The 19,607-nt window shown below is 39.3% G+C and overlaps 1 protein-coding gene and 1 long non-coding RNA gene across 2 annotated transcripts; both read left to right on the top strand.

The window, feature by feature from the left end:
- The first annotated feature begins 399 nt into the window (after window positions 1-399).
- LOC139188363 (uncharacterized) lies at window positions 400-1,968 on the top strand. The gene is made up of 2 exons (XR_011571760.1): window positions 400-730; window positions 812-1,968. It is a non-coding gene; the product is annotated as an uncharacterized lncRNA (long non-coding RNA).
- Window positions 1,969-13,617: 11,649 nt separating this feature from the next.
- LOC108174239 (uncharacterized) lies at window positions 13,618-17,155 on the top strand. The gene is made up of 7 exons (XM_029108913.1): window positions 13,618-13,720; window positions 13,807-14,162; window positions 14,213-14,479; window positions 14,603-15,478; window positions 15,728-15,895; window positions 15,938-16,563; window positions 16,675-17,155. Exons 1-7 carry the CDS (start codon window positions 13,618-13,620, stop codon window positions 17,153-17,155), a joined length of 2,877 nt encoding a protein of 958 aa, XP_028964746.1.
- Window positions 17,156-19,607: the final 2,452 nt, after the last annotated feature.

Below are 19,607 nucleotides of genomic sequence, written 5' to 3'. Positions count from 1 at the left end.
GTCCCGAGTAAAGGTTATCTCTCTATAAATTTTGCCTATTTATAACACGTTATCAGCACGACTCTCTAATCATTTCTCATTTCCTTTCACCGAAAGAAAAAAAAAAGTTTCCTCTAAGGTTTTTACTGTTCTTCTTCTTCCTTTCTCTCAATTGCTGGGTATACCCTCGCGAAGAATTATTTGCACTATGTTTACTTCTAGTTCTCCAACTAACATTCACTTATATTCTTGATTTCTTGTTTGGTGTAGATATTGACTACTAACCCACTGATTATTTATGCAATCCAAGATTGTGCGGTTCTATCGCCTATCTTGGATTGCAGATCTAATTTTACTGCAAATTTTAAGTGGAGCGGTATAATCGCCCGCTCTATCCTGGATATTTAAATTTGCCCGTTATTTAATTTTATCGCAATTTTAGGTGGTGTGAGATAATCACCCACCCTGCTTTGCATATTTAATTTTATCGCAATTTTAGGTGGTGCGGTATAATCGTCCACCCTGCTTTGCATATTTAAATTTTATCGCAATTTTAGGTGGTGCGGTATAATCGTCCACCGTGCTCTACATATTTAAATTTTCCTGCTGTTTAAAGTAGTGCGGAATAATCACCCATCCTATACTTATTTCGATGAGAATGGTGCGGTACAATTGCCCTTCTCATTAATTGTGTAAATCTCGAGCCTGAAGTTTCGAGTACTTATCATTTTGGCCTGAAGATCAAAAATTTGTAAGAACCAGAAGTTCTAACAATATATTTCTCCAGTACACATATTACTGCAAGTTCTTACACACCTCATTTTTCTTTCAGAAAAGAAAATGGCAAACTTGGCAAAGCTTGATTTTGCTGCCCTGGACATTACTGGAAAGAATTACCTTACATGGGTACTGGATACCAAGATCCATCTGGAAGCAGCAAATCTTGGAGATACCATCAAGGAAGAGAGCAGCTCATCCTCTCAAGATCGGGCAAAGGCCATGATTTTTATTCGTCGCCATCTTGATGAGGCACTAAAGAGCGAGTACTTAACGGTTGAAGATCCGTTAGCCCTTTGGAATGCCTTGAAAAGCAGATACAATCACCAGACAACGGTGATTCTTCCAAAAGCTCGCTATGACTGGACTCACCTAAGGATCCAGGATTTCAAATCAGTGGCTGAGTACAATTCGGCGTTGTTCAGAATTACCTCTCAGATGAAACTCTGTGGGGATACTATCACTGATGAGATGTTATTGGAAAAGACTTTCAGCACATTCCACGCCTCTAACATGGTACTGCAATAGCAGTATAGAGCGCGAGGCTTCACTGAATACAACCAGCTGATATCTGTGCTCCTGGTAGCTGAACAGAACAATGAGCTTCTCATGAAAAACCATAATTCCCGACCTACTGGATCAGCACTGTTCCCAGAAGTGAATGTTGCTTCCCTTGAAAGGAATACCATATCCTCCAGTGGCAATAATTACAAACGAGGACGTGGCCACAAGCAAGGTCGGTGGAAAGGGAAAAGCAAGAACCATGGTGTCCAGTTTCACAACCAGGTTCCAAGGTATAATTCAGGCCCGAGCTTTAAAAATACCAATCGCCAGAAAGGAAAAGCTCATGTGAACACTCCTAGAAATCATGAAGGAGGTTGCCATAGGTGTGGTGGCAACGGACATTGGGCGCGTACTTGTCGCACCCCAAAGCATCTGGTGGAACTATATCAAGCCTCCTTCAAGGAGAAGGGTGTCGAGATCAATTTCCTTGACCAGGCTAAACCAATGGAAACCCCTGATCCAGTGACCAATTTATCAGGACAGTTAAACACAACCCACCTGGATGCTACAGACTTTATTAATGAAAGAGGGAATGAAGTTTATGGGTCCGATTGAATTATTTATGTTTAATGTACTCATGTTATTTGTACCTGTGGTTTAATGCTCGCATTTTCAATTCAATAAAAGTAGTATTCCAGTATGAATAAACTGCTTTTTCTTTACTCAGAGATCATGGATAAAAATTATGGTTATTCTCAAAACAAGATCAATGGCGGAGACTTTTGTCTTGCAGATAGCGCAACCACGCATTCAATACTTCGAGATCGAAAGTATTTCTCGAATTTGGTACTTGCAAAAGTAAAGGTAACAACAATATCAGGACCATCAGATGTAATTGAAGGCTCAGGAAAAGCCCAGATTATGTTACCAAATGGAACAATATTGTCTATAAAGAATGCATTATATGCTACTCGGTCAATTCGAAATTTGTTGAGTTTTAAAGACATACGTCTAAATGGATACCACCTTGAAACGAAAAGTGTAGAAAATGTGGAATATTTATGCATTACCTCCAATCATGGTCCGAAATGCCGATAATATCGGCGAAATATCGCCGATATTATCGGTTTTTAAGGGAACCGATTTTTTTTCAATATCCAAATGATTTTCGTCAAAATATCGCGATATTATCGATAATATCGTGATATTTCCGAAACTATCGCGATATTTTGGCCTGGTTTCAACGGAAAGAGGACGCCGGAGCTTACAAGCTTCGGTCAACCCCAAAACGTGACCAACACATGTCAAATAAACTACCAAACTGAAGCCCAAGGGAAGAGGAAGAGATCTATACCATTTTCAAGGCATGCCGTGGTCGGAGCTCGACGGAGTTTCACCTTGGAACCCACGGTCCACACCGGAAACTGGGTTTTGGTTCCTTGTCTGCACTAGCAGAGGGAGAAGAAGAACGAGGGAGATGAGGGAGTGCTGGTGTGTGTGTGTGTGAGTTTGGGGAAGAACCGAAGAACTAGAAGGAATGATGAGAGTTGCAGAGAGAGGGAGGAATGATGAGAGTTGCAGAGAGAGGGAGAGCATGGGAAAGTGGAGAGAAAGAGAGGACTGAGAGAGATGAGAGATGAGAGCATCGGGACAAAAATAAGGGGGTGGACCCCTTGGCTCACTAATTAAGATCCAAAAACAATAATTTAAAAAAAAAATAAAAATAAAAACCTACAAAGTAAAATTATAAACTAAAGGGAAGGGTTTTACATTAAGGCCTTATTCGAAGATGTGACCCTTCTAAACTAGAAATATACCAACTGATGGATTGCTTTATGAAAAATTGGTAGAAAGAGACATAAAGATAAAGTCATCTAACTTGTAAGGCAACTTTCTTGACATAGTATTTTACGTCAATATATAATTTTGAACCTCATAGGAACTCTATGTGGTACTGAGTCACTAATATATCTTACCATGCAATGTATAAAATGTAAAATATTGTACTAATTCATTATATATAAATGATTATGGTGTGTTTAGACTTCTTTCATTAATTATTACATATTTTCTACATTCACAATGTTTGTCAGCTCGCTATATAATCAACTTGATAATGTTAAATCCATCATGCAATGCATTTCCTTCCAATTTTTTGTGATAAACTAATAGATAATTGACTAAATAAACATCTTGCAAAGTTTCAATAAAAATTTCCAAGTTTTTCTTACAATTTCCGTGGTTTCCATGTAATTTTTATCGATATCGATATTATCCCGATATTTCCATCGATATTTCCGTGTTTTCGGACTACCGATATTTCCGATATTACCGATATTTAATACCTTGCCTCCAATGATACCCAGAAGCGTATATTGGAGAAGTTGCATGGTTTATCGAGTGGATTGTATTGTACATACATAAAGACAGTTGAGGCATATACTGTCATGAACCAGAAGTTCATTGATTCAAAGGTTTACATGCTTTGGCATGACCGTCTAGGTCATCCAGGATCTACCATGATGCGTAGAATCATTACCAACTCTAATGGACATCCATTACTGAGCAGACACATTAATGTCTCGAATGATAAACCTTGCAAGGCTTGTTCCCAAGGGAAGTTGGTAATTAGACCATCACAACTAAAGGTTGATGATGAATCCCCATCATTTTTGCAAAGAATTCAAGGGGATATTTGTGGACCTATTCAACCACCTTGTGGACCATTTCGATATTTTATGGTTTTGGTTGATGCATCTACCCGATGGTCATATGTTTGCCTATTGTCTACTCGAAATGTAGCTTTTGCAAGACTTCTTGCTCAGATAATTAAGTTGCGAGCACAGTTCCCAGATCATCCCATTAAGTCCATTCGACTTGATAACGCTGGTGAATTTACGTCTCAAACCTTTGATGATTACTGTATGGCACTGGGCATTAATGTTGAACACCCTGTTCCTCATGTCCATACTCAAAATGGTTTAGCAAAGGCATTTATCAAGCGGCTTCAATTAATAGCCCGCACTCTGCTCATGAAAACAAAATTGCCAGTTTCTACATGGGGACATGCCATATTACATGCTGCATCATTGGTTAGATTGAGACCCATAGCCAACCACCAATACTCATAAATACAACTCGTGTTTGGACATCAGCCAAATATTTCACATTTACGAGTTTTTGGTTGTGCTGTTTATGTGCCTATTGCACCACCACAACGAACTAAAATGGGACCTCAGCGCAGATTGGGAATTTATGTGGGTTTTGATTCACCATCTATCATTAGATATTTGGAACCTTTGACTGGTGATGTGTTTACAGCTCGTTTTGCTGATTGTCATTTTGATGAGACAGTTTTCCCGTCGTTAGGGGGAGAAAAGACCGTTCCAGAAGAACGACAAGAGCTAACATGGGTTGTTCCCACCTTATCTCATTTTGATCCAAGAAGCACTCAATGTGAAAACGAAGTGAAAAGGATCGTTCATCTTCAAGGTATTGCTAATCAAATGCCAGATGCATTTAATGATGCTTCGAAAGTGACACAATCATATATACCGGCTGCAAACGCACCTGCAAGAATTGATGTCCCTGTTGGACAAAATAAAGTGGCAGCGAATGATTCATCCAGTGCACGCCTGAAGCGTGGTAGACCCCCAGGTTCAAAAGATTCAGCCCCTCGAAAGAGAAAGATGAGGGCCCAATTGAACCCAAATGATATCATTCAAGAAAAGGAATTGAATGATAAATCCACAATTCGTGACTCTGTACTTCCAGAAAAAGAAAATGTCTTTGATGAGACACATGTCCCTGAAGAGACAGAAGTACATGAAAGCAAAGAAATATCCATAAATTATGCATGTACTAATGAATTGTGGGATCGAAATGAAATAATCATCAATGACATGTTTGCATTTGCAATAGCCACTGAAATTATATTAAGTGATGATATTGAGCCCCGCTCTGTTGATGAATGCAAACAGAGACAAGATTGGCCTAAGTGGAAAGATGCAATCCAGGCAGAATTAAATCCTTGGAAAGACGAAGTGTTTTTGGACCAGTAGTCCAAACCCCGCCTGGTGTGAACCCCGTAGGTTATAAATGGGTATTCACAAGGAAACGCAATGAGAAAAACGAGATTGCTAGATACAAAGCACGACTCGTTGCACAAGGCTTTTCACAAAGACCTGGAATTGATTATGAGGAGACATACTCTCCTGTAATGGACACAATTACGTTCCGTTACTTAATAAGTTTGGTGATTTCAGAAAAACTTGACATGCGACTTATGGATGTCATCACCGCGTATCTATATGGAGAATTAGATACTGACATATATATGAAAGTCCCAGAAGGACTTAAGTTGCCTGAAGCAACAAACAAACCACGGGGTATGTTCTCAATCAAATTAAGGCGATCACTATATGGGTTGAAACAATCTGGGCGAATGTGGTATAATCGTCTCAGTGAGTATTTGATTAAAGAAGGATATATCAACAATGTCATCTGCCCTTGTGTGTTCATTAAGAAATCCAACTCTGGATTTGCTATAGTGGCAATATATGTTGATGATATGAACTTAGTTGGGACTCCTGAAGAGCTCCATAAAACTGCTGAATATCTGAAAAGCGAATTTGAAATGAAAGACCTTGGGAAAACCAAATATTGTCTAGGCCTGCAGATCGAGCATTGTGTTAATGGAATTTTGGTCCATCAATCAGCTTACATTGAAAAAATACTGAAGCGATTTGGCATGGACAAGGCTTATCCACTTAGCACCCCAATGGTCGTTCGTTCTTTAGACATTAAGAAAGATCCATTCCGTCCAAAGGAAGATGATGAACTGGTCCTTGGTCCAGAAGTACCATATTTGAGCGTAATAGGTGCTTTATTGTATTTAGCACAATGTACTAGACCAGATATAGCTTTTTCAGTTAACTTGTTAGCCAGGTACAGCTCTGCTCCAACAATTTGTCATTGGAAGGGAGTCAAAGATGTTCTACGATACCTTCGTGGGACAACAGATATGGGTCTCTTCTACTCAGAAAAGCCCACAAATGAACAAATCCTTGTTGGATACGCAGATGCTGGTTTTCTCTCCGATCCGCATAAAGCCCGCTCACAAAATGGATATGTGTTCACTAATGGAGATACTGCAATTTCATGGCGATCAACAAAGCAAACGCTAGTTGCAACATCTTCCAATCATTCGGAAATAATTGCTTTACATGAAGCAAGTCGTGAATGTTCTTGGTTAAGATCAATGATCCATCACATCCGGAATTCATGTGGTCTACCTTCAAAGACAGACACTCCAACTGTCATCCATGAAGATAATGCAGCATGTGTCGCCCAGATGAAAGAAGGATTTTTCAAAGGTGATAAGACTAAACACATATCTCCAAGATTTTTCAGCGCACATGAGCTTCAGAAGGCTAAAGTTATTGAAGTCAGACAAATCTGTTCCAATGAAAATTTAGCAGACTTGTTCACCAAATCTCTACCAAAGTGCACATTTCAAAAGTTGGTACAGGGAATCGGATTACGTCGGCTTACCGATTTGAAGAATGCGGAATCAGGGGGAGATACAATTCAGGGGGAGCATCCATGATACATGCATGTTGTACTCTTTTTCCTTCGCTTAGGACTTTTCCCACTGGGTTTTTCCTATCAAGGTTTTAACGAGGCAACCTAAGCATGCTCAACACCATCCGGGTAAAGTTGTACTCTTTTTCCTTCGCTATGGTTTTTTCCCACAGGGTTTTTCCAAGCAAGGTTTTAATGAGGCAACTGATGTTGATATATGGGCATCCAAGGGGGAGTGTTGTAAATAATGGGTATGTTTGCCCACATGTGTGTACTATATACTCACAAGCTAAATAGTAATGTTTTGTAATTTTCCATTGAAGTGGCTCTATAAATAGAGCACTTCATTTGTGCAAAAGAGTGAATAAGAAGAAGAAAGAAAAGAGAAATATATCTAATAGCAATAATATACATTACTTCCTCTGCAACAGCTTGTGTTGGTATAATACTCTGCAACTGCTTCGTTCCTGTCCCGAGTAAAGGTTATCTCTCTATAAATTTTGCCTATTTATAACATTTTCGAAATTGCTGTTGGTTTTGTCCTATTGATCTAACTAGTGCCGTCCATTCTGCTACATTGCTTTCAAATTTCATCATTCAAAATTTTCTTTCAATGTTTAAACAAATTTAGTAGACTGCTTCAAATTGTGCACTATCCTTATTTTTGGCTTATAACTTTAAGTATAGTAAACAAAACAGATGAGTTCGGCATAGACGTTTTTTATCATGTAATCCTATTTTGTTATGGCGTTTTCTTCATGGTAAGCTTTTAATTGATGATTTATTGTCTTATTGGTGTTTTCTTTTGCAACGATGTACTCTTGTGTTGTCAGGCTACTGAATCTACTCATCATTATTTGAGTGCTCATTTTCCTTGCCAGTTTGGCGTAGGAGTTTAGCCTTATTTTAATTTTCTACGTTATTCTCCAATATCACATCATTTTTTCTTATCCTTTGAGGCATGGTTTCCGTACTCAACTTCACTTATGATGGTGGGGTATGATTGGTGTAGATTTTTATTCACCTCAGCAAGCTCAAAATTAAATCCATTTGAAGGGAAAATGTTTACAGTTGATCAGTTGGTTAGTGGCATTCCCTTGCAAGTTTGTGAGGTAAATTCTTAGGGTATGAGTTTTACGTTACATTTAATTGATGAGCTTTGCATTCTCAGAGCGTTTGGAGTGTATGGAAGGCCTACAAGGGCACCTAGAATTCATGAGGTTCTTTGGCTTTCTCCTTGTGCTTTTCAAGTTAAGGTTAACATTGATGGTGCAACTCGTGGTTCAAGCATGGCTGGTTTTGGTGCTATTTTCCGTGACCACTTGGGTCATTATTTTGGATGCCTTGCAGAATCTTTTGACATTGCTATTGCCTTGGAGGTGGAACTTAAAGCTACTATATTCATGTTGTTTATAAGGCTTTAGAGAGAAAAGACACATTATACTACATTCCTTTTAATGGAAATATATGGATTCTCATGAACTAATCATCATGTTGAGAGGCACTTTTGCTAGAGAAAGTGATCATTAAACAATAGAATGAGCGATGAAGGGTGATGAGTTGATATTATACTATATATTTTACCCTAACTTTAGTTATAATTTAGTGGTTATTTTGTGACGTTTATGGATACTTTGGGTATTTTGGAGGTCAAGATAGCATATTTTAAGGAAGATTCCTTCTGAAGATTTGTAGAGGACTTCTCCAGCTTTCAAAAGAGGCCTTTTGGGATCAAATTGGAGTTGATTTGGTTGGTCAAAAGTCAGATTTTCTGAGAAGTCCGAATTTCAGTTTAAATAGGAAACCTTTTATTTCCTAGTTATCTTAGGTTTTTTATATTAGCACCCCACAAAATGTTGAATGTTCCTTAATATTAAATGACTTATTTACCCCATTATGCAATGACAATTTTGACCTTATTAGGTTTTTAAAAAAAAAAAAAATTCTAAATACACCCGAAATCACTTTTAGTGCATTATTTATCTTTTCAACTATCAAAACCCTCCCGCCCTCCATTGTTGAACAAAACTCTAACCCCCCCCCCCCCCGATCAGTTGATTGTGCATTGGATGCATCCTATGCCCAAGCCCCCTTGGCCTTTTTCCAACGTCAAGCCTCTAGGTCTAGTTCTATTTAATAGTGTTGTACATGAAGTGAAAGATGATGAAAGTTGCTATGAAAATTTGGGAAAATCCTCTCTTTCATTCTAGGGAAATTTGCAGCAAACAAAAAAACTCTAAAAAATTATTGCTCCTAATTTTTCATATCTCAAACAACCCTACCGCAAGAATATCATCTAGGGCTCCTTATTCTACTACAAGTGAGTGTATGGAATGCCTACAAGGGCGCCTAGAGTTCATGAGGTTCTTTGGCTTTCTCCTTGTGCTTTTCAAGTTAAAGTTAACATTGATGGTGCAACTTATGGTTCAGGCACGGCTGGTTTTGGTGGTATTTTCCATGACCACTTGGGTCATTGTTTTGGATGCCTTGTAGAATCTTTTGACATTGCTACTGCCTTGGAGGTGGAACTTAAAGCTACTATATTCATGTTGTTTATAAGGCTTTAGAGAGAAAAGACACATTATACTACATTCTTTTTAATGAAAAGATATGGATTCTCATGAACTAATCATCATGTTGAGAGGCACTTTTGCTAGAGAAAGTGATCATTAAACAATAGAATGAGCGATGAAGGGTGATGAGTCGATATTATACTATATATTTTACCCTAATTTTAGTTATAATTTAGTGGTTATTTTGTGACGTTTCTGGATACTTTGAGTATTTTGGAGGTCAATATGGCATATGAGGAAGATTCCTTCTGAGGATTTGTAAACGACGTCTCCAGCTTTCAAAAGAGACATTTTGGGATCAAATTGGAGTTGATTTGGTTGGTCAAAAGTCAGATTTTCTGAGAAGTCCGAATTTCAGTTTAAATAGGAAACCTTTTATTTCCTAGTTATCTTAGGTTTTTTATATTAGCACCCTACAAAATGTTGAATGCACCCCACATTAAAATTTAATATTAAATGACTTATTTACCCCATTATGCAATGACAATTTTGACCTTATTAGGTTTTAAAAAAAATAAAAATTTCTAAATACACCCCAAATCACTTTTAGCGTATTATTGATCTTTTCACTTATTAAAACTCTCCCACCCTCCATTGTTGAACAAAACCCTAATCCCCCCCCTGATAAGTTGATTGTGCATTGGATGCATCCTATGCCCAAGCCCCCTTTGCCTTTTTCCAACGTCAAGCCTCTAGGTTTAGTTCTATTTAATAGTGTTGTACATGAAGTGAAAGATGATGAAAGTTGCTATGAAAATTTGGGAAAATCCTCTCTTTCATTATGGGGAAATTTGCAGCAAACAAAAAAACTCTAAAAAATTATTGCCCCCTAATTTTTCATATCTCAAAAACCCTATCGCAAGAATATCATCCAGGGCTCCTTATTCTACTACAAGTGACCATCATCTTGTTAGCAAGTATGGCAACCCTTGAGATCATCTTCTTCTATGTGGATGATCTGAATGTGGGTAATGTTGGTGAGATTCACTAGAAGACGATGGTAGAGCACTTGTCCAACTAAGGTAATGGAACTAATTTGATCAGTTGATTTGAAATCTTTTGGCAAAGTAAATGTTCATATGGTTAGATTCAGTCCTAAAAATTAAATGAGTGTTATAAGATTTGAGAAATGTGGGGTGTATGTACAAAATATAAGGTGTATATTAAGAATGTGGGGTGTATTAAGATAATTTTTAAGTGAAAAAGCAAACGTGGGGTGTATTAAATATGTGGGGTTTATTCAACAATTTGTGGGGTGTTAATATAATAAGCATTAAGGAAACGTTATTTAACCATTAAGGAAAAGAGAGGAGAAGAACACATAATATTTTGGAGAACTTTGCAAGGTTTTGACGGTTCAAGTTTATCTTTCAAGGTGTTTTCTATCCATGTTTTTAATAATATTTTGTTTTATGATTGTTCATAACTAGTTTCGTTTGCCAGGGTGAGGTCACGAGCCTTAACAAGAATATGTAGTTTTTTTCAATTTGCTTATGATATTATGCATGCAAGTTTTGAATTATTAATCACCGATTTAAACTATCTAATTGTCTTGATGATTGACCACCATTAGGATATTTAGAAAAGTAATTTGAGGCAATTTTGGCGGATGGTTGTCCCTGGAATTGGCGCTGGCTTCTTGTGGTTAATATGTGTAACTTCTTAGGATGGACGACACGTCTTAAGGGTTATATGGTTTTTCAGAAGGTTTTCACACAACTTAATGAGTCTTGGATGTTCACATTTGATCTGGATGCCACGGACGGGTTACATGTTAGATATACGTTATATGTTGGAGGTTCCAAGTAGGATATACTTTAGGAAAACCTAAACAAAATATGCATGTGTAAGTCATAAGTAATTGGAAGAACTATGTAGGATTGTTAAGGTGATGGCAGAACCCTAGTGCTTAAATAGATTTTCAAAACTATTTTCTTTTGTTTTCTTTACTTTCTCAATTTATTTAATTATTTTTAATTAAATTTGTTTTTGATATTTTAGGTTATAAAATCAACCTCTTCCAAACTTTGTTTTCAAATAATTAATTAAGATTTGGTATTTACATAAATTATTCATTCAATCATTGTGGAGAAATACCTTGCTTAAGCTGATATAATACGATACCTTGTACTCTTGCAAGTATTTTTAATTGTTTTTATCCCTACTTTTTTAGGTGGTAAAATCTCTATCAAAATGCGTCATTTTAATCTTATTTTATATCAAAAGATATGGATTCGTTGATAAAAGTGATTACAACCAAATGGTTTAATAAAAGGGATCCAGAGTAAGAGCCTCACTAAAAACTTTGCCATAATAATCTGATGAAGAAATCAATCAAGGAAGCAAGTCATGGATTGCTCAGGCGGTTGGGGTTTTTTTCTTCAACATAGTCTTAAGTTCAAACTCTCTCCATTCTCTTAATATGGATTAGTATAAAATAACGCTTGTATTAAAAAAAATCGGTTGAGAAAAAGAGAACCACAACAAACTAGACACAGGACACAATCACCGTTCTTCATCATTCTACTCTTCATTTGATTAACCAAAACATTAATTAACTATATTCTTAGCATCAGTTTCCACCTTATGATCATGACTTCCCGAAATCCCAATTCTTGAGCAAACTTGAGGACTTCAATCTATGACAATGAACTCCATTATTCAGGGGTGGAACTGTAGGGCGTTAAAGGTGAAAGAGATACCACTAACCCTGAAAAAAAACAATGAACTCCATTATTCAGGGTAAGGGTAATGGTTGATACCACTAACTCTTTACTACCTGGGTGTTGGTTAGCTAGGAAGGAGGATCGAGACTCATGGGTGGAATTCCAATATGAAAGACTGCAGAACTTCTGTTATAAGTGTGGGAGAATCGAGCATGATAGTACTGAATGCTCCTATCAACCAAATATGAATAGTGTCACGGGGTATGGGGATTGGACTCAAACGAAGATGGTTTGTGACGTGCCGGACATTACCAGACAGGACATGATCTTTCAAGGTTAGATGAGGTGTGCTGAAGCGAGTAGGGAGAGAAGGCAGGCCATGTCCTCAGAGGGACGCTCTTCCAGGGCCTGCGCGGGTATCATTGCTGGGCATTAGGTGCATGGGTTGCCTTATTCTGCTGGGCCTCAACTAGTGATTAGCGATGGAGAATCTCAGAGGCAAGTTAGGTAATCTGTGGGAGGATGCAGGAGTGCCTAAAATAGGAATGCCATTTGTGAGGAGTTGGATGTGACTAGACCTATTGGAACTACCAAGATTGGCCTGAGCAAGCCAATTTCGGAGTCTTAAATCTTGAGGACATGCCCTATCGTTCACAGCCTTCCTACTTCGCATCATTCAATTCCGTAAATGGGTGAAGGGTGTTCAGAGAAAAACCACCTTACTGCAGTCTTTGGGAAGCTGGGAATGAAGCGAGCAACCAAGGGATCGATGATTAACTCAAAGCAAAATAACAAGAAAGGGAAGGATGAAGGTTGCATTTCGGGTAGTGTTAGGAGGAAAGGTTGGAGAAGATCGTCGAGGGGGTCAACTATCAAGGTGGGGTATCAGCACAACGTGGGTATCCCTGTGGAGGAGGATGATCTTTTGGAGGTCCCAATCCAGGATGTGGTCGACTGGAACCGAAAGGCTATTGACGTAGGGGAATCAAACTATGGCGGTGGTGGCAGGCCCTGAACAGTCGCAAGATCTCCATGATTTTTCTTATGTGGAATTGTCGTGGTCTTGGGTCGGACATGGTGGTTTGAGCCCTGCATGAGATGATTGGGCAATATAGACCCTCTATGATTTTTCTCTTAGAAACTAAAATGAAAAATCACAGGAATGAAGGTGTGCGCAGGAGGATGGGTTATCAAGATGCTTTTGATGTTCCCCCTATAGGTGCTGCGGGGGGCCTCAGTCTATGGTGGAATGGAACGATAGAAGTCAACATTCTCAGCTCGTCAAAAAACCTGATCCATTCCGAGTTGAGGGTTAGGGGTGAGTCAGATTGGTTCGTAGCATCCTAGGTCTATGGTAACCCATATAGGGATGAGAATGGGGATTTTTGGAGATGGATCTCTTAGGAATTGGAACCAGTGGGAAGACTTTGGTTTTGTGGAGGAGACTTGAATGAAATTCTATAAGATTTCAAGAATGAGGTGGGTCTCTAGGAATGTTTTCTAGACCTCGGTTTCTACAAGATTTCATGAACACCATGGAGCTGATAGATCTGGGATTTACGAGTCCGAAATTCACTTGGCATGGAACCCGTAACAATTCCCTGGTCCAAGAGCGTCTGGATAGGGGTTTGGTGAATGGTGCTTGGCAAGCCCCGTGGCCTCGCACCACCATCACTCACGGGATGGCCCGCGCCTTTGATAATTCCCCTTAATCATTAATTCAGACCCAGGTGGTATGTGGACCAAGAACTTGTTCAAGTTTGAAGCTTTCTGGTGTAAGGAGTCGGGGTGCAAAGAAATTATTGAACGAACCTGGAACATGGATGTTGAGGGTTCGTGGTTGAACAAATGGCACAAGAAAATCCAAGCAACTAAACGAAACCTTAAGAGGTGGAGCGATGCCTCTTTCAGAGGCCGGAAGAATGAGATTGCTTCTTTATCTAACCATCTGGGAAGGCTACAAGTAAATTGGGGGGTAAAAATGGATGATATTAAGGAGATCACAGAGAATATCAACAAACTTGAGGAGCAGAAGGAACAATTTTGGCTTCAGAGGTCCCGCGTTCGGTGGTTAAAGCAGGTGATGCAAACATCACTTTCTTCCACCAATCTACGATTCAACGCTGGCAGTCAAACCATATTGGTAGGCTCCAAAATGCAAGTGGGAATTGGACGGATGATCTCTCGGGTATCTGGCGTGTGGTTAAAGACCACTTCTTGCGGTTGTTCTCAATGGATGAGAGTCGATGCTGGGGGGACATTCTGGAATGTGTTGACCCAATTGTTACTGCTGAGATCAATGTTGCTTTAGGAAAGCCGGTGGATAAGGGGGAGATCAGGGAGGCATCGACCCAAATGGGAAGGATGAAGGCGGATGGTCTGGATGGGTTCCAGAGGGTCTTCTTTCAAAATTTCTAGGATATTATTTCTCCGGAGGTGATGGGGATGGCTGCTGAATGCCATAGTGGGGGAGCTTGCCCAAACTTGATAAATTCGACACGTATTGTTTTAATTCCCAAGGTCCCGCACCCGGAAAACGTGAATCAATTCAAACTAATAAGCCTTTGCAATTACTCTTACAAGGTTTTATCTAAAATCCTTGCCAATCGGTTGAAACCTTTTTTGCCGGAGCTAATTTCCCCCAGTCAAAATGCCTTCGTCCATGGTCGCCAAATCCAAGATAATATTATTTTGGCCCATGAGGTTATCCACTTCCTGAAGCTCCAGAAAGCTAAACACTGTTTTGAGCTGGGAATCAAACTTGACATGAACAAAGCTTATGACTGGGTTGAATGGGATTTTTTGGAGGCCGTGATGAGGAAAATGGGTTTCTGTGATGCTTGGGTGAATATTGTGATGTGTTGTGTTTCTTCTGTCCAGTTTTCTGTGCATCTTAATGGGCAGCCTGGAAAGAGTTTCAAGCCGTTAAGGGGGTTGCGTCAGGGGGACCCCCTATCCCCATATTTATTTTTGATTGTCAGTGAAGTTATCTCCCGTCTTCTCAAGAGGGCTACTGATATTCAATTCCTGGATGGTATTCAGATCAATGCGAATTGTCATCGGCTAACCCATCTTCTTTTCACTGATGACACGCTTGTGTTCCTGAAAGCTACTCCTGATAATTGCAGGAACTTGTCGAGTTTATTGAAAGCATACTATAAGGCTTCTGGTCAGCAGGTAAGCCTTCAGAAATCAACGGTTTACTTTAGCGCCAACACTTCTGTTGCTTTGGCCCATGAGCTCAGTGGCATCCTAGAAATGACGGTTGTGGAGGATCCGGGGACGTACTTGGGTGTTCCTACAATGTGGGGGAGATTGAAACGTGATGCGCTTGCTTTCATCAAGGAGCGAGTCTTGGCAAAAATTTTGGGGTGGAAGCAACAATTCCTCTCCCAGGTAGGTAAAGAAGTGCTTATAAAGGCAGTTGCCCTGGTTGTTCTTACATATCCTATTAACGTATTCCGGCTGCCCGATCGTCTTTGTAGGGAGATTAACGCATCCCTTGCTAAGTTATGCTGGGGAAATAAAAACAAGGATCGGGGCATTCACTAGTTGAGGTGGGATGACTTGGGGCACACCTAAGGGGATGGAGGGTTGAGTTTCCGAAGCTTGAAAGATTTCAACTCTGCCCTTCTCGCTAAATAGTGTTGGCGCCTTCTCCACGAGCTTGAGTCACTTTGGGTTAAAGTGCTGAAGGATAGATATTTCCCTCAGGACTCGTTTTTTACGGCAAAGCGGGGTGGGCGTGCATCGTGGGTTTGGTCTAGCCTGTTGGAGGGTTGGGACCTGATCATTCATGGTTCTAGATGGCAGGTTTTGAGTGGGAATTCCTTTAATTTATGGGAGGATAATTAGGTTTCAAGCATTTTCAACGGTCGTTCGATTCCCACGGATGGAGGGGAGATTAACAAGACACGGGTGGTGGCCTCCATCATTGACACGGAGCGCAGGACGTGGAGCGAGGATGAGATTAGGGATCTATTTTCTGAGTCTGCTGGGGCTGCTATCTCCAGGATTCATATTGGGGATTCGTGTTCCCCTGATCACCTCTTCTGGCCTGCTTCTAAGACTAACGCTTACTCTGTTAAATTAGGGTATTGGTGGTTGCGCAATTCTATTCCTGTTATGAGGCTTGACCATCCATCGACCTCTCATTCTATTCTTCCTCAGGAGTGGGCTGGCATTTGGAAGCTATGGGTCCCTCCAAAAGTGAAATTCTTTTTGTGGCGTTGCGTTAGAGGTGCCATTGCTACTCGGGAGAACCTGTTTAAGAGAATGAGTGCTGAAAACCCATGCTGTCTTATTTGTCTTCTTCATTCGGAATCTGTTGAGCACATGTTGCTCCTATGCCCGTGGGTGCAGCCTGTGTGGTTTGGTGGTCCTCTCTGCATTCGTATTATTGGCGCCTCTATTTCCTCATTTGATGACTGGCTCTCTCACCTGTTTTCGTTGCAGCTGGGGTCCTCCGAGTCTAAGTCAAGGTTTTTGTCTCAGGTGGCTTTCTCTTGTTGGTTTATCTAGAAAGCCAGATGCAACGCGGTGTTCAACGGACGATCCTCTTCTCCATCTCACACTATTTTTAATTTGTCCAGTACTTGGGAGGCCTTTGCTGATGCTAACTCCAGGATCCATGGCCTTGCTCCCTCACCTAGGAACAACCATTTGTGTGAGGTTTCGTGGTCTCCTCCTCCTCCTTCCGTGTTGAAGATAAATGTGGATGTGAGTTGGAGACATGGTGCTTCTTCGGCATGGGTTGGCTTGGTGATTCATGACTCGAGTCGTAGGTGTTTGGAGGTCAGAATGATGAAGGTCCTGGCCTCTTCTGCTGCAATGGCGGAGTCCTTGGTGGTTTTGGAGGGGCGTCTTCTAGCGAAGGGTCTGAATTTCCCCCGGGTGGTGATTGAATCGGATTCAAAACTGGTTACTTCGTGTTTGCAGGATTGTTCTTCGAGCTGCGCTTGGGAACTCTTCCCAATCCAAGATCGTGTATTTGGTTGGTTGGGAAGGCTTTCCAAGCTTGCTCCTGGTCTTGGATTCCAAGATCAGCAAACTGTGCGGCGGACTTCGTTGTGAAGAACTTCACTCTGAAGATGTGCAACTCTGTTTGGGCTTACAGGCCCCCATCTTCTCTTGTTAGAATTTTAAATAAGGATGGTTTGCCTTGTTTTTTGGGGATGACGTGTTCGCCAGCTGTGGTAGCGTCTATTTTAATCCCAGGCCTTTGCTCTGTCGTTAGTTCCTTTGTTGCGTTAGCCTTTGCGACTTTCTTTGTTCTTGGCTGGCTTCTGTGCCTTGGTATTGTATCCTTGGTTCAAAAAAAAAACAAAGTGAATTGTTCACAATCTCAAAAAAATGAACACACATGCGATATTAAATGGAAACTCAATTTACTGTAAAGGGTAAAATAGTTAGATGAAAAAGTTGTAAAATAAATGAACTTGGTGGAGTGGAAGGTAGTTATACAGAAAGAGGCATAGACATGGAATGATTTCAGTATATAGCCATACAACTCTCACAATTTTGAAATTCCGAAACTAGTTCTATTTCCAAAGTTTCAAATTCCTTATGATTTATGAAATCCCGAAATTCTAATTATAAAATTATAATTGATATTATTTCCCAAACTTTTTGGATTGGAATTATAAACATATATTTACGATCTGATCTAGCCTAAAATAGACCTAACAAAATACTTTAAAAACAATCTTTAATTTCTTGTGCAATTTCAATTATATTATCAATCTGAGTTGGTGTGGATAGCAACTGAGAATCTAATTTAACACTTCTTTTTCTCTTTTTATACTTTAAAGTGAATTTGGGGCAGTAATCACATGTTGATTAACCTCTGAAGTGCTAGTTCAATTTTCCTGCTCCCCATTTGTTGGGTGCTTTTGAGTCCCACTACTTTATTTTGAATCCACTACTTTCCAGTTGGGATATTATATATCAATTTCAGACCTACCATAATTAACTTGAGCACATAAATTTGACCGCGTAAAGCCTAGTGGTGTGACATTGATATTTTAGTTGACAATTGAAGGCAAATGATGTTAGAAACAGTTGCCATGAGAGACGCATGATTTCCCTCATTCATGTTTGATGTGTTTGACATATCAATCATGAAATCCGTCGCGTGAATGCGGTTTAAAAAATAACAAAGGACAAGAAAAGAAGAATAAACTGTTTTCCTCTAGTTCTTATTATAAAAAAAATAAGGAGAAGATTACAATCAATACCACTTACAAGGTGAAAAGACGGCTTTTAATTATTATCTGGTATGAAAAAACGTTGCGTAAGTGAGTGTCACTTACAGCAAAGAGATGATGGCTATTGTTGTCGTTTGATACCAAAATCGTCATTTGCAACTAAACTACATGATAATTTTATCTTTAAATCTGTCAAAACTTAATTTCTAGTTATAAGAAGTATACCGTATATTTATAAAAATCCATCTCTCTTGTTCTTTCCTATGGAAGTACGGATAACCCTAATGATATATTATACCTCACACACGTGACACATACAGTTTATGGCGAACACTATTTCTTTGTCCAACCTAGACAACAAATTGGAAACCGTCTTCCCATGAGAGGACGCGTGTTGCAGTTAATATTATACTGACGTCACTAGCCATGCATGGTTGTCCACCTGAAACGACTACACATTCTCCAAATTTGGCGGAATGCATGCGGCAACTAACAACGGTGATCCACGATGCTCACAAATTATCACATCAATCCATATAATGTTGTCGCCATGGTCTTGTGCTTGTAGCACACATCTACTGTTTCCGAAGCCAAAATATGGGAAAGAAAATTGTTACCGTCCACATCTTATAAGACGAAACAAAACTTTGTGTGTGAGTAGGTTTCTTATTAGCACCCCGTGAATGTAATAGAGCACTTCATTTAGTTGCTTCATTTATAATTTGAGTTGGAGGCTTTTAAAAATGAGATCATATTGTGAACGGATTGGTTGTGTAATATGTTAGCATTTGATGTAAACGTTTCTATTTCAACAACATATGTTTTTCTAGTTACTAATATATAATGAATTGTCACTTAATACTGCGGTCTGATAGTATTTTATCAAAATTTGTATGATCACAGAGAAAATGCATTCTCATAGACATGAGACATCAACAAATATTTATGAACCAATTCACCACCATTTTCTCCTTTGGAGTTTAGACTGTCGACAAAAACAACCAAATAAAAAAATGGCTCAAGAAAAATTGCATGTCACATAAATATTCACTAGTAATTAACTTTTATTGTCAGAGTTAATCAAGAGTATTGTGGTTTCTACCTACTGTGTCTCAGACTCGAAACTCCTCTTCCTCTAAATTATTGTACTAATTTCAAATCATCCCCTCAGTTAGTACTCCACAAATGCCATCATGCACTTCTTCCTTCAATGTTTTCTTCATATAACATGCAAAATTATTATTTTATAATGCCAATTACATATCCCTTAATCGTTGACGATTAAATTTCATTTAAGAGCTAAACCTTCCTGCTAAGGT

Source organism: Malus domestica, chromosome 10 (assembly GCF_042453785.1).
Source record: "Malus domestica chromosome 10, GDT2T_hap1".
Taxonomy (NCBI): domain Eukaryota; kingdom Viridiplantae; phylum Streptophyta; class Magnoliopsida; order Rosales; family Rosaceae; genus Malus; species Malus domestica.
Note: the sequence above shows the minus strand (reverse complement) of the source record. Positions and strands in the feature narration are given on the sequence as shown.